The 20,567-nt window shown below is 41.4% G+C and overlaps 1 protein-coding gene across 4 annotated transcripts in view; it reads left to right on the plus strand.

The window, feature by feature from the left end:
* Positions 1-2,982: 2,982 nt before the first annotated feature.
* The window catches only part of bcar1 (BCAR1 scaffold protein, Cas family member), a 46,230-nt gene continuing 28,645 nt past the window's right edge, over positions 2,983-20,567 (plus strand). The window contains exons 1-2 of one of the 4 annotated variants that reach the window (XM_025908509.1): positions 19,341-19,634; positions 19,721-19,819. Coding sequence is in view for 2 of the 4 variants with exons in the window: in XM_005454233.4 (XP_005454290.1) it covers positions 3,569-3,580 (12 nt within the window). In the remaining 2 variants the exon portion in view is untranslated. Of the gene's footprint in view, positions 3,581-16,957; positions 17,321-19,340; positions 19,635-19,720; positions 19,820-20,567 lie in introns of those variants that run through there. The other 3 variants (XM_005454233.4, XM_005454232.4, XM_025908510.1) reach the window with 3 other exon arrangements.

A 20,567-nucleotide genomic window follows, 5' to 3' on the forward strand; every position in this document is an offset into this window, starting at 1 on the left:
GGAAGATGTTTCAGATCAGACACCAGCGAGGGAGGATAAGAAAGACAGACGCAACAACGTTGTCATCCCCTATGTAGCCGGTGTATCAGAGAAACTCAGGAGAGTTTTCTCCAAGCACGACATCCCAGTGTACTTCAGACCCAGCAACACACTCAGACACAAACTGGTTCATCCGAAAGACAAAACTCCAAAACACAGACTTAACAACGTGGTGTATGCTGTACAGTGCAGCGAGGAATGCCCAGACCTCTACATTGGAGAGACCAAACAGCCACTTCACAAGCGCATGGCACAACATAGAAGAGCCACCTCCACAGGACAAGACTCAGCAGTCCATCTGCATCTTAAGGATAAAGGTCACTCTTTCGAGGATGCCAATGTTCACATTTTGGACAGAGAGGACAGATGGTTTGAAAGAGGAGTGAAAGAGGCCATCTATGTCCACTGTGAGCGACCATCTTTGAACAGAGGCGGTGGTTTACGACACCAACTGTCTGCCATCTATAATCCAGTTTTGAGTTCCCTCCCCAGACGCCTTAACGCCCACTCACATCCTGGGCCATCTGACCTCAGGAATTCACATAACAAGGTGGGGCCAGGTTTCACAATGAGCTCACCCGAAACCCTGGCTGATTAGGTCCCACACCCGCTTTCACACCTTGGCTCATGTGATTAGAGGATCACCAGGGGGTCCTTTGTCCCTCTTTGGGGGGATACTCCCACTGGGTTTAAATCTGGGACTCTCGGCCATTTGACCTTAGAACTGAAGAAGCTTCTCGGATGAGAGGTGAAACGTCTTCAAGCAACTTAAAGAAGTCCAGACGCTTTTCTTTGCAAATTCCTTTGACTACGATGACCTGGATGACTGAGAACCTTCACAGACAAGATGTTTCAAGTTTAACCCCTGGGGGACTGAGGCAACCGCTTGCAGTTTCTGTTGGAGTGATGGAGAGCTGGGAGGTGACTGACCATCCATCCATCTATACTTCCTTCCTTTCTCCACTTATCCGGGTCGCGGGGGCAGCAGCCTGAGCAGAGAAGCCCAGACCTCCCTCTGCCCAGCCACCTCCTCCAGCTTGTCCGGGGGAACACCAAGGCGTTCTCAGGCCAGCTGAGAGATATAATCTCTCCAGCTTGTCCTGGGTCTGCCCCGGGGCCTCCTCCTGGTGGGACATGCCCGGAACACCTCATCCAGGATGCGCCCAGGAGGCATCCTTGTCAGATGCCCGAACCACCTCAACTGGCTCCTTTCGATGTGAAGGAGCAGCAAAAGGAGGCAACTGACCTATTAACTAAAATTAAAAAATCCAAACTATGGAAACTTATTGAACTTCATGTTGGTACTTAACGAAAGCAGAGGTGCGTGGCAACATTTAGGTATACCGGTAATACAAGCTTTATAGAAGTGCACAGGTTTTTGAGGAGTTTGGATTTTTTCTGGTCTAAAAACAAAAACACAGCTATAGCTGGTCACATGACATTCTGAAGCCAAAAGTTAAAGATTGCTTGAAAAAATCCTAAACATCCAAAAAAATCAACTGAAACACCACAGCAGGCAAAGCATTTTTTTTTATTTCATTCATAGGCATGCTCCCAATTTGGCTTTGGATTCTGAATTTTATCTGTAAGCCCAAATACTAGTGCCACTGTTCATTAAAAAAAATCATAGAATATTATAATTCAGCAACTTTTGGCATAAGCACTATGTGCAATAAACATGTATTTTATCTTTTCTCTTCTGCATATCCAGTTAAGTGGCTTATCCCAGCTGCCATAGGGCAGGTGGGGGACACACCGTGGCCAGGTTGCCAGCCTGTCACAGGGCTAACAGAGAGGCAGACGGTTATTCACACTCAGTTTTAGAATCACCAGTTAACTTAAGCGCATATGTTTGGACTGCGGGGGGAAGCTGGAGTACCTGGAAAGCACACACGGGGAGAACATGCAAACTCAGCACAGCAAGGCCCCGGCCAGATGGATTCAAACCCAGGACCTTCTTGCTGTGAGGCAAGAGTCCTACCATCGTGTATTTCCTGAACATGAATTCACTTCCTGCATTAACACCATATTTGTAACATGAAGCATGCAGAAGTATTGTTTCTGAGTCTAGACTGTAGCCCAGGAGTGGATGAGTGCATGATGGGGGTTTTACTGTTGTTGTTTTTGTTTTTTAGAAACCGAAAAAAGATTTAAACATGTATGATCCATGCATTTATTTCCTATTTTCTGCATTCTAAGGACATTGTGTAAATAAATTAAAAAAAATACCCAACTATGCAGGTCAGAGGTCTGAGGTTGATCAGGTGGAGATTATCACAGTGTGTTTTATTCAATCCATATTTAAATAAATACAATAAACTCAAAGGTCTACTGACTGTCCTATGCCAGTTTTTGTACACTAATGTATTCTCTTATGGTAGCAAAGCAGGTACTATAGCTGTCGTTTGGTCTGGTGATCATCTTGGGGTTTCAGTAAGCAGAGATCAGCACAGCTGTTTTTGAGTCTGGTGTTTTATGAGAGATTTAAATGCATGGACCTATAAGAGTAGATCGAAATGTGTGATCTTGTCTCAATAGGTGAGGATGGAAGAAGAAGAAAAAATCCCATCCAGTCCCACATAAAGTGGGACAGCTGGTCCCTCTGCCCAGTTTGCAAAGTTTTTCTATTAAAGTGCTCATTCAGCAGTGCCCCAGTGTAAAAGATCTAACAAAATGCTCACTGCAGATGATGATTTTGTTAAATGAATGTATTAATTAATTAATACTCCATCCACTTTCTTCTAATTGAATTTTGATACAAAGTACACATCTCCTGAGAAAGCTACCCAATAACGGATGCTTTTTCCAACTTTATTTCTTCTTCTTAGCCAGCGGGTTCTTCACTAACTGTATTTTTCGGGATCTGTACCAGCAGTGCGGTGTTGTCTGTGCTGTGTGTCATTCATACTGCCAAAGGCCAGCAGCACGGCTGGTACAGCAGTTGTTTGTGTCGGTTATAGGTGGTAAATGGTCACGAAGACGCGGAACCACTGTAGTATTTTCGTTTCTGGAAACACACCCCAGCATACCCCAGAGGGTAGCACGCATGTATCGTAAATGTAGGCCGGTCCCTTTAAGGCAGCGCTGGATGATCCGTGCTGGAGGACGGCGGTAGACCGGGACAGGCACGGCTCTCCTCCCGGTGGACAGCACGGACCTGACAGCACGCTGTTCTGACGAATGTGCGCGGCTCCGGTCCCTGTGGCCGAGCGGAAGCTTTTCTAAAGATATCCTTGAAGGAATCTGGGACAGAGAAGGGAGCGGCAGGAGACGAGGCGGAAGCCGGCTCTGCTGACACTCAGGCGGCAGGCTTTCATGCTGCCGCTACATTCCGCACTAAAACACTCCGGTCTGAAGCAGCCCACAGCCGCCGTGTCCGGCCGGACCTTTGCCTTTTCTTTGGAGCTAACCATGGACGGGATAAAGGAGGACTGACACTTGGAGAGCTAGCAAGAACAATTGGCAGTGTTAAATAAACCAGCAGCAAGCGGCGAAGCACCGAGCGGTCTAAAGCAGGAGCACCAGCAAAATGTCTGTCCCTGTGAGTATCTCAGCAAACACGTCGCTGCTCGTCTCCCATGTTTCATACTCCCTGTTTTCTGTGGAGCAGGACGGAGCACGCATAACACTGACAGCTGTATCACTACGGCACACACCCAGTCACACAGCTGCTGTTAGCCTGGCACCGATTGAAACAGCTACACACTGTAATTAGCAAATATGTAATAAGCATTTCTAATTCATAAATGGATTGAGAGCCTATGGGTGATGAGGCTAACGTTGAGTGTACCTTTAACTAGTCTCTGCCCGCTAGTAAAGGACAGTGACGAGCCAGTGTGCCGGAGCTCTGTGAGGCCTGAGCCTGAGCCTGGCTCTGTGGTGGGCGACAGTTTGTGTGTGTTTCTGGGCTGGACAGACACACACACACACACACACACACACACACACACTGGTTGTAATGCATGTATATGTGTGTGTTTTGGGGTGCCAGCTGCATTACTTGGATGTTGTAGCGGCGGATGTGAGATGGCCCTGATGGAGCCGTGCTGCTGGTCTTTATCGCATTCCTTAGGCTCTCATTTAAAAACAATGCCTGGAGGCTTTACTGTGGGCGCGTGAGTGCGCGCGCACGCGCCAGTGCTGTACGGTGGCTGTTTGCCAGATAGTACTCAGCAATGCACATGCTCTTACTTTAGTTTGAATTGTGCTGCTTCCATTGTTAATGACGCAGGTTATTAACACCGGTGCTCGGTGGTCCTTTTAAAGAAGTAATGCGATACTTGTTTTCCGCGTGTATAAAGGAAATCTTTGTTACACTGCTCTTGTGTTATTCTGGAGTGTTGCCTGACATCCACAGTGACATTTTCCTGGCCTGTTTGCAGCGGGACTGCACACCTAAAGGTGGTACAGATGATACATTCAAAACAAAAATTTGGTGTGTATTAAAAATCTGAATTGACAAAACAACAATGGAAAATCAATACAATTAACAAATTTACTCCATTCACCTAATTTATGCCCACTGGTTTAATTTCAGCTCATTGTAAGAGTCATGACTTTTTCTTCTGGTGAATGCAGCTCATACAGAAGAGCAATAATATCAATGAAGCTGTGGACATGTTATAGTACTGAAAGTGCAAAGTTTCCTAACAAGTGTTGCTCTGAACATAATGAGACAGAGAAAAGCCGACAGGGCCTGCAGGTCGTGTCAACTAATCTGTCTAAAGTTTTTGGTTGCCTCCTTGTTGCCTCCATGCAGTGTAGCTCTGCTGCTAGCTTATGGCTGGTGTAGTAACCATTGAGTAACACAGAGGTGAGATGAACAGATCAGCACTCTTCTTGTGAAAGTCTGAGCCGACATTTTGAGTCAGGGTTGGACCAAAATCTGTGTGTTAAATGGATTGGCTTTTATAGAGTCCTTTTTTTAGCTTCAGTTCTTTAAAAGCACTTTACACTACAAACCAGAGCAGAGAATGGGGTCATTTAGTATCTTTCCCAGGAACACTTTGGGAAAAACAACCTTTCTATTAGATTACACAACCAACTTCCTGATACACCGCTCACTCCACACTGTGCACTCCAACAATACAATGGTGTAATTTGAGGTCAATAAAGCTTTAGGTTGTGATAGTTATGATACCACAGTACGATATAGTTAAATCTATATACATATGTACATATTCATAAGGAAAGTATCCAAGGATTACCTCCCTTTGTGACAGGTTTTTAGCGTGTTTCTGTAGTGAATCACATCCTTCTGTTGTTAATGTCTTAGTTTTTTTTAAACATGCAATGCTGATCAACATTACTCACATCCTATTATTTATTGTTATATTTTGATAGAATAGAATAAATATTTAGGGATTGCATAATCTTTTTTTCTTTATTTATCTTAACAGTAGATTATCAGTATGAGACAATATAAGATTTAAGCATTTCCAAATATTTTTTTTAGCAAAACATCCAGATCTCATAAAACTTAACAGCAAACAAAAATCACTCATCAGAACCAAACAAATACTAACAACACGTTGTTATTGTGTTTACTGAAGACTTAAAGACAGGAGGAGAGTGACAGGTGAGCAGCAGTGATGTGAACTGACAGCATCGTGATGATAAGTGTGTTTCCTTAAGAAATGCATTGCTCAGTAATCAATATCATACATTTCTCTGAGTAATACAGAAATCTCTCTGTCTTAGATGTGAAGAACTCTTGTTATTTAGAACACATTAGCGCATCATGTCTGCACAGTGCAGGTTTCTTTGGAACACTTATGATTGTGTATGTCATTAGGCATGCTTTTAATGTTATTATTTTAAGTCTCTTAGGTAGTTTTAATCAGTTATTACAATTATTATAATGATTTATATATTTTTAATTCATTTACTTGAGAAAATGAACAGACCTGCCCCATCAGCACTTAGATTAGATTATACATGTGCAGTTATTGCACAGAAGCAGGGAGAAAAAAAGATTCCAACTACAACTATGTAAAATGATCATATTCAAGCACTATAATTTATTTATTTATTTTTTTAAAACCCAGACCATTGGAAACATTGAAAATTCTATCTAATCTAGATAATACCTGTAACATTAATGCAACATAGAGCAGGTTCATCTTAAATGCTATTTAATGAATCTGAAATTGCTGACAATGATGTGCTCGTCTTCATACCTGTATTTTTTAAAATCACAATAGTGATATCACAATATCTAATAAAAAATGCTGTCTGTTAATCCATATCTATATGTCTATGTGTTAGTCTTAATTAATAGCTTTGTTGTTACTATGTCGTTGTTTTTTGACAAATGAGAGTAAATGTTGATGTGTGGAGGTAGCAAGAGTTTAAAAAATACTGTATAGTCTTATAGGAATACTATATTATATAGTATTGTATGTACAGATATCAATATTTTGTTTATGTGCAGTTGCATTTTTAAGTAAGTGAATGCATCCTCATTTACACGTTCAAAGATTCAGGACATTGTGTTAATTAGCAGTTCACATTGTCACATTTAGTGTGCCTGTTCAAATGAATGTTTAATGAAAAGCACTTTAAACAGCCTAATTATTGCTTTCAGTGGTCAATGAGACTAGAAGAGCAGACTGGAGGAGAATCACGTGAACTGAAGGCCTGAAGAAAAAAAGTAAAGAGCCAGTCAAATGTTATGATTTAATAGCGCACTGTTTTAGCTGTTCAACTGCAATAGCTGTTTTTTATTTATTTATCGATGTATGTATTTATTTTTTTACTAATTCTAGTAAACCAAATGATCTGTCATATGTGAACAAGGCTCACCTGCTGGTATAGTCTACATTTTGTCTCTTTGTGAAAGTGGGAAATAAACTCCCCAGCGTGTGTGTATCTCTCACCAGAGACGTGCATTAGTAAGATTACTCAACATAGCTAGGCTTTCTTTGAGTTAGCTGCTTTCATAAAACCTGAAACAAATTTATTTAATCATTCTGCTTCAAAAGAACAAATTCAGCAATGTGTGACGTAACATCTGAGCAGCACCAATCACGGGTAGACTTTCTGTTGATGAGTAAATCTCAGAACGCTACTTGCCACACTCTTGGGTAAATGTTGTTCCCAAAATAGTAAGGATGAAAACAATGTTGAGTCCATTACTGTGTCCTGTCCTCTAGCTGTGCCAGACAAATGCACACACAAAGCATTTTTTGCCAGCAGTATTCTGTGAAGACCCACCACTACACAGCCTATAACTCTGATGCTCTGTGTAGCCCCCTAGCATGTGGTCTGTGTGTAGTAGCTTTTACCAGTCTCTTGCGAGCTACCATTAGGCTAATGTAAAAAAACAACTATGTGGTAGTATTTACAATGAGTAATCCAAAGAAAACCCACTGACAAAAAGTCTGTCCATTCATCCATCTGTCTTGTTCTGCTTATATGGGTCTAGTTCCCAGGGGCAGTACGGCCACCTCCACCTGCTCTTTTAGGGGGACAGTAAGGCATTCCAAAGCAATCCAGGAGACAAAATCTCTCCATTGTGTCCCAAGTCTGCCTATGGACATTCCCAAAACACCTGAACCGGGAGGCATTCAGAGAGTGTCCTGGCCAAACGAGTAAAACACCTGTTTGGCCTCTTTTTTAATGTGGAAGAGCAGGGACCCTACTCTTAGCTCCTTCCAAATGACTGACCTCCTCATCCTCTTTAAGGGTAAGCTCAGAAAACCTTTGAGGCAGACTCATTTCTTCCACTTGTATTATAGGTGAGGGTGGAAAAGTAGGTCTCACTCAGCTCTGTCTTTAATACAGTGGACCAGTGCAGTGTCCAGATCATTGTGGATGTGGTATCACTCCATCGTGACATGAAGTCACGACTCTGCTTGTGACCAAGACCCCAAGATATAGATTGGTTATCATAAATAAAACGATGAAGTTGCAGAACGTTTGTAGCCATGAATGCAGAAAGTGTCTTTGTGCTGTGTTAAACTGGAGCCTTTCCTTTTCATATGAAAATGACTTTACTGTTCAGGTATGTAGAAGTCAAGCACACTTTGAGAGGACTTCTAAACTTAATGGTACTGTCATCATATGTAATCTGTTGCTAAGCATGTGTTCCACTATTGTGGAAAATGCAATACCCCAACAGTGCTATAATTTTCCACTCATGATTTGGTTCAAATATTAAAATTCAACATCCAGTATTAATGTGTGCATTTCTTTTACTGAGAACATTTTCTAACTTGTCTGTTAAAATTCAGACAATGTTGGACAACATGCTTGTATATGGATGAATTATTCGATAATTAGATTCTTGCAGTTTGAATGAAGTAAAAGACTTCCTGTGGGCCTGATATAAATGAAAAACAGGCCAGTTTATGCACACATTGTGGAAGTGGAGAAGATATGAAAACCACCAATTTTCTCTTCATCATATCAAATAACTCCACCTACAGGTCTTTAAAAGAGGGCCACTGGTTTATGTTAGATTCTGTCAGAAAGACAAGGGTTGAGTCAGTTTTTGTCGTCAATGGCCGAGTGACACATAACATCTGTGCCATCAGTGTCTACAGACTGAGTTGTGATGAGTTTTCAGAACAGATGGTGCTACTGTGATGACCAGAGTCACAGCGCCTACATCATCAGAATACACTGTGTGATACAACATTTTAACTGGTCTTCTCTGATTTCTGCCATTTTTTTATGTGAGGTTCCAGACAGTAGCGGACCTCCTCAGTTTTGCTCTACACTTACTGAGTCCACTCAGTAGGGCAAAGCTAGCAAACAGGTCAGGCTTCTCAGGTATACACCGCAAGTATCCACAAGACCTGAACTTGATGGGTAACACACTGATTGCATGCCCTGGATTGTTGAATCCCTGTAAGGTTGCTGTTGAGCCTTAGGAGCAGGTAGTCACTCAGTATTGCTGTTCTCCAAATGTGAGGGTTCTGTTTACAGACCAAATGCAGTATGTCCCAATTCAGAACTGTTGTGATGTAATCAGCTGGTCTTTCCTCTGGTTAGAAATCCATCCATACATCTGTTAGATAGTGCTAACCACTGCATCACTGTGCCACCAAGATTCCTTGAATTCTTGAATTTCTATCATTGAGGAGGACTTTCTCTGCTTACGTAGTTCGCACACTGTAGGTGTGTGGAGAGGGACTGATTGGCTACTGAGAGAGAGAAAAGGTCCTTTTCCTTTTCTAACTACAAACACACACACACACACACACACACACACACACACACACACACACACACACACACACACACACACACACCATCTTAAATCCCACCTTTCCCCAGATCTCAACATGCTCTGCTGGGTGTCGCTATGGCCACAGGATGTAGAGTGAAAACAGACAGTCATGTGTCACAAAAACCATTAGCCTCAGTTTGTGTTTGCAGGTGCATAAGTGGTGCCTTTGATGTCCTGCTTCAGTCCTGAATGAGATTGCAGTAGCTTACTTTCTGATCATGAGCACAGCTGTCAGCAGAAGGTTTGAGCTGCTGACCACAAAATCGGTGACATTAGTCCAATGGCAGCGTAAACTGAGATGTTTGCTATGATAAGTCCAAGCGTCATGATGAAACGTGATGTGTGACAGTTGGGGACAGGCCTTCACATGACGGGAGATACTGCAGTTTTATTTCTGATTTATTCTGTGTGGAAAGCCTTTTTACAAGATGGTAATTTAGATGTTCAACTATCTTTGACATCTTAAGTTATTTTAAAAAAAATAAATGTGATCTATGAAAAGCAAGAATAGGAGTGTGCAAGTTTATTTTGTCTAGCACAAACTCTTCAGGCTGTCTGTACATCCGCCCCGTTCTTATAAACACGGTATGTCTTGAACATTTTCAGTGAATTCTGCAAATTTAAACCTTCGCTTGGACTGAAGGAAGAACTTGTTAGATTTGGTCAATGTGACATGATGTTGTTCTATTATGAAGCTGGATTTGGAATTATCCAGATAACTTAAGGCTTAAGTCCGAGTTTTTAGTATTATAAAGGGACCGTCACTTCTTACTGTGGCACACCACTGCTCCAGAAAAGCTTATCTTCCAAATTAGAGACCACCAGGTAGGAAATCACATCTTTTTTCTCAATATTTTTTGCCACTGTTTTGTTCTACAAGCCTTAACATGTGATCCTAAAACAGAACACCTCTATTTGTTCTTATGGACCTTATATCAGATTTGCATGTAGTCTCAGTGTTATGTTTGAATGCTGTTTTTGAAACACCACCGTGGTTGCACTTGAAAGAATGAAAAATGTTCTGTTGAAATAAAAAATCTTAAACAAAAACGATCTGCAGAATAGGACAAAATCATTCAGGACACTTAGACAAACACACAACAAGGCAACACAAAGTCAGTGCAGAGATTAGAAGAGGCAGCCATGTGATTGTGTGTAGCGAGTGTGCCCTTTTCTGTTCAGTCCTGGAGGAGAGAGGGAAGAAGGGGAAAAAAGTTCTGATTTGTTAAAGTTGGAAAAGACACTTGGAATAGCAGAGAGTCCACCCGAACCCTGAAACACTAGTGTGATACAGAATTAAGTGTGAAACTGCAGCTCTGCAGGGCAGCTGTAGTCAGGTCAGCAGTGATAATTTTATGGTTAATAAGCAGGAATTCTCCTATGTTTTACCTTTGCTATAATAAGCATCATTTAAATGTTTAGACTGGTTTTGTAGACCTCTGCTGGAATAACAATTATAATCCATCAAATTTTCCCGTGTCTTAACGATAGAGTAATGATACTCTGTTAACTTGCACAGACAGAAGCATTGCTGACTTTCCTTTCTGGCTTCAAATAGGCTAAACTTTATTAATATAGTAGGTGTTGTACAACTAAAAACTAATGAAAGTGAAACTGTAAAAGGACTGGTATTTATGTGCTGCTCACTGATGCTTTATTTTATGGACTTGGGAAACTGTCTGTCTTACATCCACACTCAGAGTTAGTGTGGACGATATCTTTATTTCATTGATGTTGTCAGTCACAGCTGTGAGGGTGACAGGCAGGGTACACCCTGGAAAGGCCGCCAGTCTACCGCCAGAGAGACAACCGTTTACGCTCACATTCACACTTATGGACAATTTAGAATTACCAGTTAACCTATGTCTTTGCACTGTGGGAGGAAGCTGGAGTACCGGGAGAACCCACACAGAATGACCCAAGCTGGCCTGTGGGTTCAAAATCTGAACCTTCTGGCTGTGAGACCACAGTGCAAACCACTTTAGCACCATGCCACCCCACCTTTCTGCCAAAGGATCTTAATCTGTTCTTCCCTTCTACCTCTACGCACTGGTCCATGGTGTGGGATGGCATTTGTGAAGACTAAATTGCTTGGCTTGTGGTTCACAACCACTTCACAGAATAGGAGCTGGACTGATTGAACTCATAAATCTGGTTCTTTGTGTGCAACTTGGTTATTTGCAGTTAGGGTTATTTGTCCATTTTTACCCACCAGTTAAAAATGATGGGTAAAAATACTTTTTAACCAATTTTTAAACTGGGTCATTTATTCTGTACTGATCATGTCTGTACTTCATGTCTGATTTGCCCCCGACAAAAATACTCGCTGACGTAGAAATGGCAGTTACACTTTTAGCATCAGTGATGTTAGTCAGATTCACAGCAATGTCCAGTTTTTTTTAACCACCTATCCAATTCAGTGTCACTGTCATAGCACACCGAGAGTACAGAAAGCTGGTATGGTAAATGGTAAAAATCCATCCGTAATCCAGGTAACTCTTATTTTCTAAAGAGCAGCCAGGGTACGCTGCTAATTAGGCTCCTGTAAGGGCAAGAGGTCAGCGAGGCAGCTTTAAAAGTCATCAGTCAAATGTTAGCATCATCACACAGAGTGAAGTGAGATGGTCGTTTTCATGTGGTGTTTACTTCTGTGACGTCTTAAAGATTTATGCCATTCCAGCAGTATGCAGTAGAAAGTGCAGAAAGCAGCTGAGTACTCTGCTGCTGTATACTGGGGCAGAGTGCTAATTAGCCTACTTTACTTCTGATGGCCTATAAAAAGACAGCACAGCCTCGGGAGAGCTTTTTGGGACTTGTCTGTCGTCTTTCTTTTCCTCTGCTCTGTAATGTAACCATGTAAATGGATCTGTTTATTTGCGAGAGTTATACTTCCAGTCCTGGGTTAGGGTTAGGTAAGGCCTGGGAGATTCATTTCAGTAAGAATTTCTGGTTCCAGCGGGTTATTAAAACAAGGTATCCAAGATAAACGGATTCCTCTTTACATTCATGTTTAATATTAAGCTCCTTTTAATTTCTTGCAGTGTAAACCTGGCAAGTTTTCCTCTTCTGAAAAAATTCAAACACGCACACCTTTTAGCACAACTCGAGCCAAGATGACTAAAAGAGATGTTTCAAAAAACCTGCTCAGAGGAAACAAACGTTTAGCAAAAGAAGAAAAATTAGTATGTGGAACTTGTGGAAGGAGGGTGCCTGGAGCTGCCTTTTCCTGCCTTGGCTGATGAAAGTTTTATGTTACAGTACAAGAATGAATCATCGTTGTGTTTGTCAGCAGAAACAGGTTAGACGTGGAAGATCTCGGAAAAAAAACGTTTTGTTTACTGTATGAATGACAAAGAAGGCTCCCACTGACTGAGTGATTCGATAAACTGTGGTTTAGGTATTTAAATGCTGTTTTGAGACATCTATTATTCACCACCAAAGACTTACATCGAATATTAAACAACATGGAATAATTTCAGTGCTTTGAAATGTTTTCAGAAGCATTTCTGACATGCAAATATTCAATCTTCCATATCAATGCACATGGTTCTCTGATAATAACTAGCAAGTAGTCAGTAACAACAGGGTAGCTGATACATTCACACTGAAAGTCCCACTAGCACCCCCTCCAGTCAGCTGTCGTTGCACACAGTGATTATAAGGACTTTGCAGGGCTGGAAATGAAAGTGGTATCTTTCCTGATGCCACAGAACCATCAGATTATTTAGAATTTCTTTCCCATGCATTTCTGGTAATCTAGTGAAGGTAAGATCAGGAGGAACCACAGTCAGTACAGCTGGCTACTTTAAAGAAATGATATCCTCAAAAAATATAACTGGTAAAACTAAAACTGTGTCATCAAGTCTGTTTGGGTGCGGTTTTTTAAAACAGACAGTGTAGTTTTTTAAATGATGTTACAATGAAGAGGACATTTTTTTTCTTCCACCTCTACAGTTCAGGAACACGGTGGGTCTGAGGCCCATCGCTGCTGTCACATGAGAAGAGGTGGAAAACACCCCGCACAGGTCACCAGTCTGTCATAGGGGTGACACAGACTGACAACCATTCAGCAAATATACAGGAAGGAACGCGCACCCTGCACAGACAGGCTGTAGCTGGCTGGTGGATTGGAATCCAGGACCTTCTAATATTGAGACAACCGTCCAAACCACCGCACCACTGATCAGCAGGGCTGATTGGAGACATGTTAAGAGTTGCTGAAAGTAAAGTATTGCATGTAATCATTGATACTGGAAACAGTCAGTGGACTGTTAGTATTAGAAACGAACCAAATTTTGTCTTACTCATTATGTCAGATGACAATATTTGAGCTGGACCTGCGTGGAGTTTCTCATAAATATGGACCGTGTGTGTAAGTGTTGGAGTTCTTGGCTTGTTTGTAGCAAACTGAACTGTAATGGCCGATGTATTGCTGTCTGCCTCTCATCCTATAGGCAGTGTGTAATGCTGCCTACAATGGTTGTTATTGTGCCTCGCTGTCAAAGACCTGATTGTCAGACAGTAGAACAAAGAGTTCCCTCTATCAGGAAAAAGTCTGTGCTATGAGGCTAATAGAATATAAAATATATTTTTGAAGGTTTTAGACAGCAGTTCATTGAACTCATTACTAGATATGAATGTACTGAAACGGTTTTGTTCTTTTTTCAATTAAGAGTTTTGGTATCCCTACTTCTCGTACTACAGCCACTCTATAAGCCCGTATCAGAAAGTATGTGATGCTCAGCTCTGATTACTACCTTTAAATGTGAAGGACCAGGTCCTTAAATCACAAATATCTAGTGATGTATCTGCCGCATTAGAGCAATAACTGCTTGAAACATTGGATAAACATAGCATACTACTACATAGTACTACTCTGCTCTATGTAGTACATTTCCAGTGTTTGGAGGGTTTTTTTTGTTTTTCTGCTCCTACTGTTTGCCATTTAGGACACAGTTTTATGATAATGGCCCAGATGCCTGTAGATGGCTGTAACCGAGTAATGAATAGAGTGTATTGACACCATACAGTCTGATACTGAAAGAGACTACAGTTGACGAAAAAGACTGTTGACCTCCAGAATAGAAGCATGAAAGACGTAACGACAAAAGTCTTTTAGACAAAGAGCTTTTTTTTTTTTTAACAATTTCACTTAAACTTCTGCTGTGAGTGTGCTGACGCTGATTACATTACTCTGTTTGTGTGGACCAAGCAAAGTGGAGGGGTTAAATGAATCTGGTGGTTGTGATATGGACATAATTTTGTTTACACATCACATAGATGGAAACAAAGCCGTGTGTGTGTGTGTGTGTGTGTGTGTGTGTGTGTGTGTGTGTGTGTGTGTGTGTGTGTGTGTGTGTGTGTTTTCACATTGTCTTGAGCAGTACAGGACAAAGTTGACACTTCTGCTGGCTCATAGATAGTGTTAGCTGCTCGAGGGGCAGTATGCCTGCTATGCTTCATATACAACTACAACTGTCCCACCTACACATGATCCCACTCTCTGCTGCTTGCCCAGCAGCCAAGGGTAGATTTTGTGTGTGATTTTGAATCAGTACAGTGATCTGCAGTATGGTTATGCAGTCACACCAACAATGTTCCTGTTTCAAACCTGCTGGCTAACGTTGGCCTCTCTGTGTGGAGTTTGCATGTTGTGATGGTGAACGTAGGTGTCAGTGTGAGCATAAATGGTTGTCCATGTTATAGACTGCCGACCCATCCAGGGTGTTTCCTGCTTCTTGTCCTATGGCAGAAGAAAATGGTTGAATAATGAGTTCTTTCTCTTAATTTAATTTACACTTGTGGTAAATTAAAAAGAACTCCCAATCTTTTTGGCTGAATGTAGGTTTTGGGTTTAACCTCCTAGGACCTGAACTCTATCATGGCATGCATTTTTTAATGCTCTTTGCTTTTTGGGCTGATTGCGACCTGATGAATGTAAAAACAAAGAATTACCTGATTTTTTTTATAAGAGGATATTCGTTTTAAATTTCCATAGAACAGCGGCAGTATAATGTCCTCGTAAGTAGAAATCAGGCCCTTGTAGAGCAAAATTTAGCATTTTGGTCTAGACAACGCAAAATGTGATGTCCACATATGTGGACGCCAGGTCCTAGGACAGGGGTGTCGAACTCCAGGCCTCGAGGGCCGGTGTCCTGCAGGTATTAGATGTGTCCTTGATCCAGCACAGCTGATTCCAATGGCTAAACTGCCCCCTCAACATGTCTTGAAGTTCTCCAGAGGGCTGGTAATGAACTAATCATTTGATTCAGGTGTGTTGACCCAGGGTGAGATCTAAAACTTGCAGGACACTGGCCCTTGAGGCCTGGAGTTGGACACCCCTGTCCTAGGAGGTTAAACTGTCGTGAGACCTTTCTCTTCATGTTTTCATGTTTCATGTTTCCCCTGCTTTGTGTGGCTTTTCCTCTGCTGTGGCTTGCTCCACAGTCCAAAGACATGCATCTTAGGTTATGATTTCTGTTCCGATCTCTTTGAGAAAAGGTAATTGTTGCTTGTAGTGTGAGTTCTGAATGTTCATTAAGGTTAGAAAAGCTAAATCTAAAGTGTAAAGGCCGCCGCACACCACTGACATGTGAACATGGTTGAAAATTGGTGTGATCCTGTGACCTTTGCTCTTAGCCTTGACGAATCTTTTCATTGACGTATTTGAAAATCTCTGAAAGAGTGCTTTCATTAAAGAGATAGTTGTACTTGTGCTGACTTTGTTCCATGTGTCTTAGAAGAGCGTCAATTTTTTTCAGGTGTAGTATTCGCCTAAGGATGCAGGCTGTTAATGGTATGATTGATATACAATGTATGAAGAGGGGGCAGCTTTACAAAAGGTAATCTGTGTGTTGGGAAGTGTTAAATTAGTAGCTCGTGGAGAATGTATGCCCTCACAGAAAGCTTTCTCTATGGGTGTGTCCCCAGATGATTTATTGTCTATGGAAACTGCCAGAGTTTAAACACTTTATTACTTTATTATTACAGCTTTATTTCTTTCAGTCCAGGGTGTCCAAGAGGCCGTTCAAGGAAGGAATGGTAGACTGACTCCTGGTCCAGATCTCTTGGAAGCCACTCCAACTAAAATCAAATCCGCAGCCATGTGGGATTCCTGATCTAGCTTTGAATTGATATTTTTTAGTGCATCAATGATGCTCATTTAGAACATCATTAGTAAAAGTTATGATAGCTTCCATTTGCCTGTCCTGTACCTGTTCACCTATAAAGATATAGAATGAAATGATATCCCAGGACAAATGTGGATCATAAAAAAAATAGTTTTTCTCTGTGTCCTTTACTCCGAATTTATATTTATTCATTAATGGAAATACATTCTTTAGAGGCAGGGAAGTGCCTGCAGACAAATGGAACATTTTTTCAGATTTTTGGATTAACAAGGGTTAACTGATTGTCACATCCACTGAAATACATTCATGTTAGTCATTAGCTCTTTAAGGCTGGGTGCCAAAGAAATACCAATCTGACAGTAAAGACAGTAAAGCTATGGCATGTCCCCTAGCGCCTGTGCATGAGCATACCAGAGCACTGACACGCTTTCTCAGCCTGGGAGTAGGGACACTGGGAGGGCTTATTTGCATGATAAGAGCTCCTCAGGCCAATAGACTGAGTGGACAGAGGAAATATCATGATTCAGCAGGAAGTGACGTGTCGGGTTACACACTCCGCCCTCTTTTCCACAGCAAAGACAGAGAGATCAAGGCAGAAAGAGGGGACGAGGAGGGTACAAGTAAATGAGGCAGGCAGCGGTCTCATTCTTGCTGTGTGAGATCACACAGGGGCATTATGTGGAGATCTGCTTGACTGTTGAAAACAAGACTGGACAAGACAAAAGAAAAGATACGGAGAAGGAAAATAACAGGGAGGGTTGGGAGAAGGACATAGGAAGGAAGGAGGGTAAAGGAGGGGACTTGGAGGAGTTTGGAGATCTTTTGGATCTTGTTGCAAAGAGTCTCACAGGGCTGAGCTAAAGCCCTGCCTCGGAGTTAGCACAGCTGCCTTACTTGGGACAAAATGAACTATCTGGTGAGTGTGTATGACAGTTTGTTTTCATGCAGAATCACAGCCCATACAGCATGCTGCCTCTTTAAGGTAATCCTTTTTTTTTCTGGCGTTTGTCTTACTCCTTCAGTTTCAGTGGTTTAGTGTGTTTTAGCAGAGCATGCTATACCCCAGCTGTGAAAGCACTGTGGAGGAGAGAGAGAGAGAGCGAGACTGGATTTAACATTTCTTCTGTGGACCTACCTTTTGTTGGCTCTCAGCAGGGTGTGTGTGTGTGTGTGTGTCTGTGTGTGTGTGTCTGTGTGTACACAGCAACATTTCAGGCATGCCATTGCATAAATAAACCTTGTAAGTTATGTGCTTTAAGAAAAATATATCCAAAGTAAGTGAAATTTCACAATTCTAAGTTGGATTGGTGAATATGTATTTCAAAGTATAGCAAAACATAAGTCACTAATGCTTATAGTTCTTAAAGATACAGAGCTATTGGTTCGTTTTTCTTTGAGTGTGTTTTTGGACAGAATCAGAGCATACAGAGCCGCCATATTCACCACATTTAGCTGTTTGGTTTTTCCACTATCCTTTCCACTTTATGCCAGAAGCACAGGCTTATGTTCAAACAGAATCCCCAGTGGACCTAGAAGGAGATTTTGGGGAGCTTTGTGACTGAAAAGAAAGAGAAAGAAGAAGAAAAAAAGGTCAGAGAGATGTGGTCTGTTGTTCTGCTTACTCAGAGGAAAGTAGGGAGAAATGTAGGTTTTATGGCCAACTGACAGTCAGAGGCAATCCCTTGGTTGAGTTAAATGAGGAGAAATCGAGGGAGAACAGGATGCCATGTGCTGATACAGAACATGACAAAGATTTAGCTCAAACAATGGGGACTTGATGACTGGAGAGACAGAATTATGGTTTGATAGGGAGGGGGAAATTTGTTTGATAGAAAGAAAAAGACTGCTCCTTCCTTGCTATTGTTTCTGAATGTTGGCTCAACACTTAGTCTCTGTGTGTGTGTGTGTGTGTGTGTGTGTGTGTGTGTGTGTGTGTGCGCGTGCGTGCGTGTGTGTGTGTGTGTTTGAAGTAAGTACACAGTAAGGAATGTTGCACATAGTTACTGTACTGTTGCACATAGTTACTGTGTCACATACTGTAGAGCAGATTGCTGTGTTTGTAACGAGTAATTACCTGCCAGTAATTAGTGTGTAATCAATATGAAATAAGATTCCAGTGATGTGTGATTTAGATGTAAGTCTCTCAGACCTTTTCCACTGACTCCACAAGCCTGTTAGTGTGTGGGTGTGTGCTTTAACATATAGTATCATTTTTCACTTTTAGTGAAAAATAAGGGCTGGAGACAAACTGCATTAGCATTAGCTAACCAGCAACCACAACAAGATGAAGATGTGTTTAAGCATATAGCCCTCTTGGACTGTATACTCGAAAGCAGCCTTTCTGTGCTTTCAGATATATCACCTACAAATAGCTGTTTTCCATAGTTAAGTATATAAGGAACCACAAAATCGCAAGTGGTATATTTAGTGCATCCAATCAGTGGTTAAATGGATAAGAATAATGAAATGTTTGGAGTCTTTCTGAGACCACAACATTTATTAAAGTCCAAGAATACAGTCTCTTCCTAATAAAGTAAAACATCATAGTTTTTGAATCAGTTACACAGATTATTTAGGTTTTGATACTATATTTGTTTCACAATGACTAAAATGAAAAATGCATAAACGGCTGGTTAAATATTAAACACCTGATGGATTACGCCTTTTATTACTTCATAAATATCATAAGTAAGACTGTGTTTATTTTTATAACAGTTATATTTCAGTTTAAACATCATCTACCATGTAAAAAAAGTGTGAAATAGGATTTAAAAACATATTAATGCATCATTGTTTACCAGTGAGGACGTGAGGAAGACATTGACATGAATTTGGTGCATATGGTGCATTGTCAGAAAGGTTAGCAAACACTTAAGGCTCATAAATGTCTTTAGAGATTATATAGTTTGTTTTATTTTGATGCTAAGATTTTCACTGGGAGTGAGCAGAAAGGACAGGATTAGAAACGAGTGCGTCAGAGGGACGGCTCAGTTGGAGTAATGTGGAGACAAGGCTGAGGTGGTTTGGACATGTGCAGAGGAGGGAGAGTGGGCACACTGGCCAAATGATGATGAAGATGGAGCTGCCAGGGAGGTGGAAAAGAGGAAGGCCTCAGAGGAAGTTCATGGATGTAGTGAAGGATGACATGCAGACGGATGGTGTGACAGAGAGGGATGAGTTGGAGGCAGAGGATCCACTCTGGTGACTCCTGAAGCAAGCAGCTGATAGAGGTTTGATTGTTTTATGTTGAAGAGCTTATTTGTCTGTGTTTTAATTGTTATTTTGTTTATAATTTTGTTTTGTAATTTTCTTAAAGCTTCTATTGTCAACATGTCAAGTGTTTTTCGTGGACCCCTGGATGTAAACTATCCTTACAGAGCGGCTGGAATTGTTGGAAATACATACTGTGGTTGAGGTGAGAGAGCCTCCTGTTTAAAACATGCAGCAGGAAACAAATGTTTCACCCACTGTCTAGTGATTAATATTAGCAGTGATTTCTGAACATCCTCAGCAATCCCTCATCTCATGGACTTGGAGAACAGTGGAAAGTGGCTGAGTGAGCACAGGAGTTGCTGTTCCACCGCTACTCCCAACTGCAAATATAAAGACAGTATTATAGTGCAGGATGATACGGAGATGCTCTATTATCATCATGATTAATACTACAAGTGTAAGGCACTGTGATTGTCACTGATGCGTCACAGCAAGAAAGTTTAAGTTCAAACCTCCAGCCTGGTGGTCTGGCTTCCACCCACAGTCCAAACACCTGTATGTCAGGTTAACTGGTCATTTCAAGCTGGCCTTAAGTGTGGAAGTGAGAGCTGTCTGCCTGCCTTAGTCCTTCCTCACCCAGTGCAACAATGTGGCGTAGTAATGTGTGGATGGTGCTGTATGGCACATGTTATTCATTACAACTTTATTAAAATTTAATTTACCCCACTGGTCCTTATGGATTGAAATATACATATAAACATATAATGATCACTATTAAGATTTGCCAGAGATCTTTACTGAGTCAGCCCATACCTCTTTGTAAGCGTATTCTGCCCTTACTGATTGAGTCATCCAGGCCTGACTTACAGCAAGAATTTCCCTGTTTCCTACATGACGCTTGACACATACAGCAACACCATCTCTCTATCTTAAGCATACCCAGCATCTTT

The sequence above is a fragment of the Oreochromis niloticus genome, linkage group LG7 (assembly GCF_001858045.2).
Source record: "Oreochromis niloticus isolate F11D_XX linkage group LG7, O_niloticus_UMD_NMBU, whole genome shotgun sequence".
NCBI classification, from domain to species: domain Eukaryota; kingdom Metazoa; phylum Chordata; class Actinopteri; order Cichliformes; family Cichlidae; genus Oreochromis; species Oreochromis niloticus.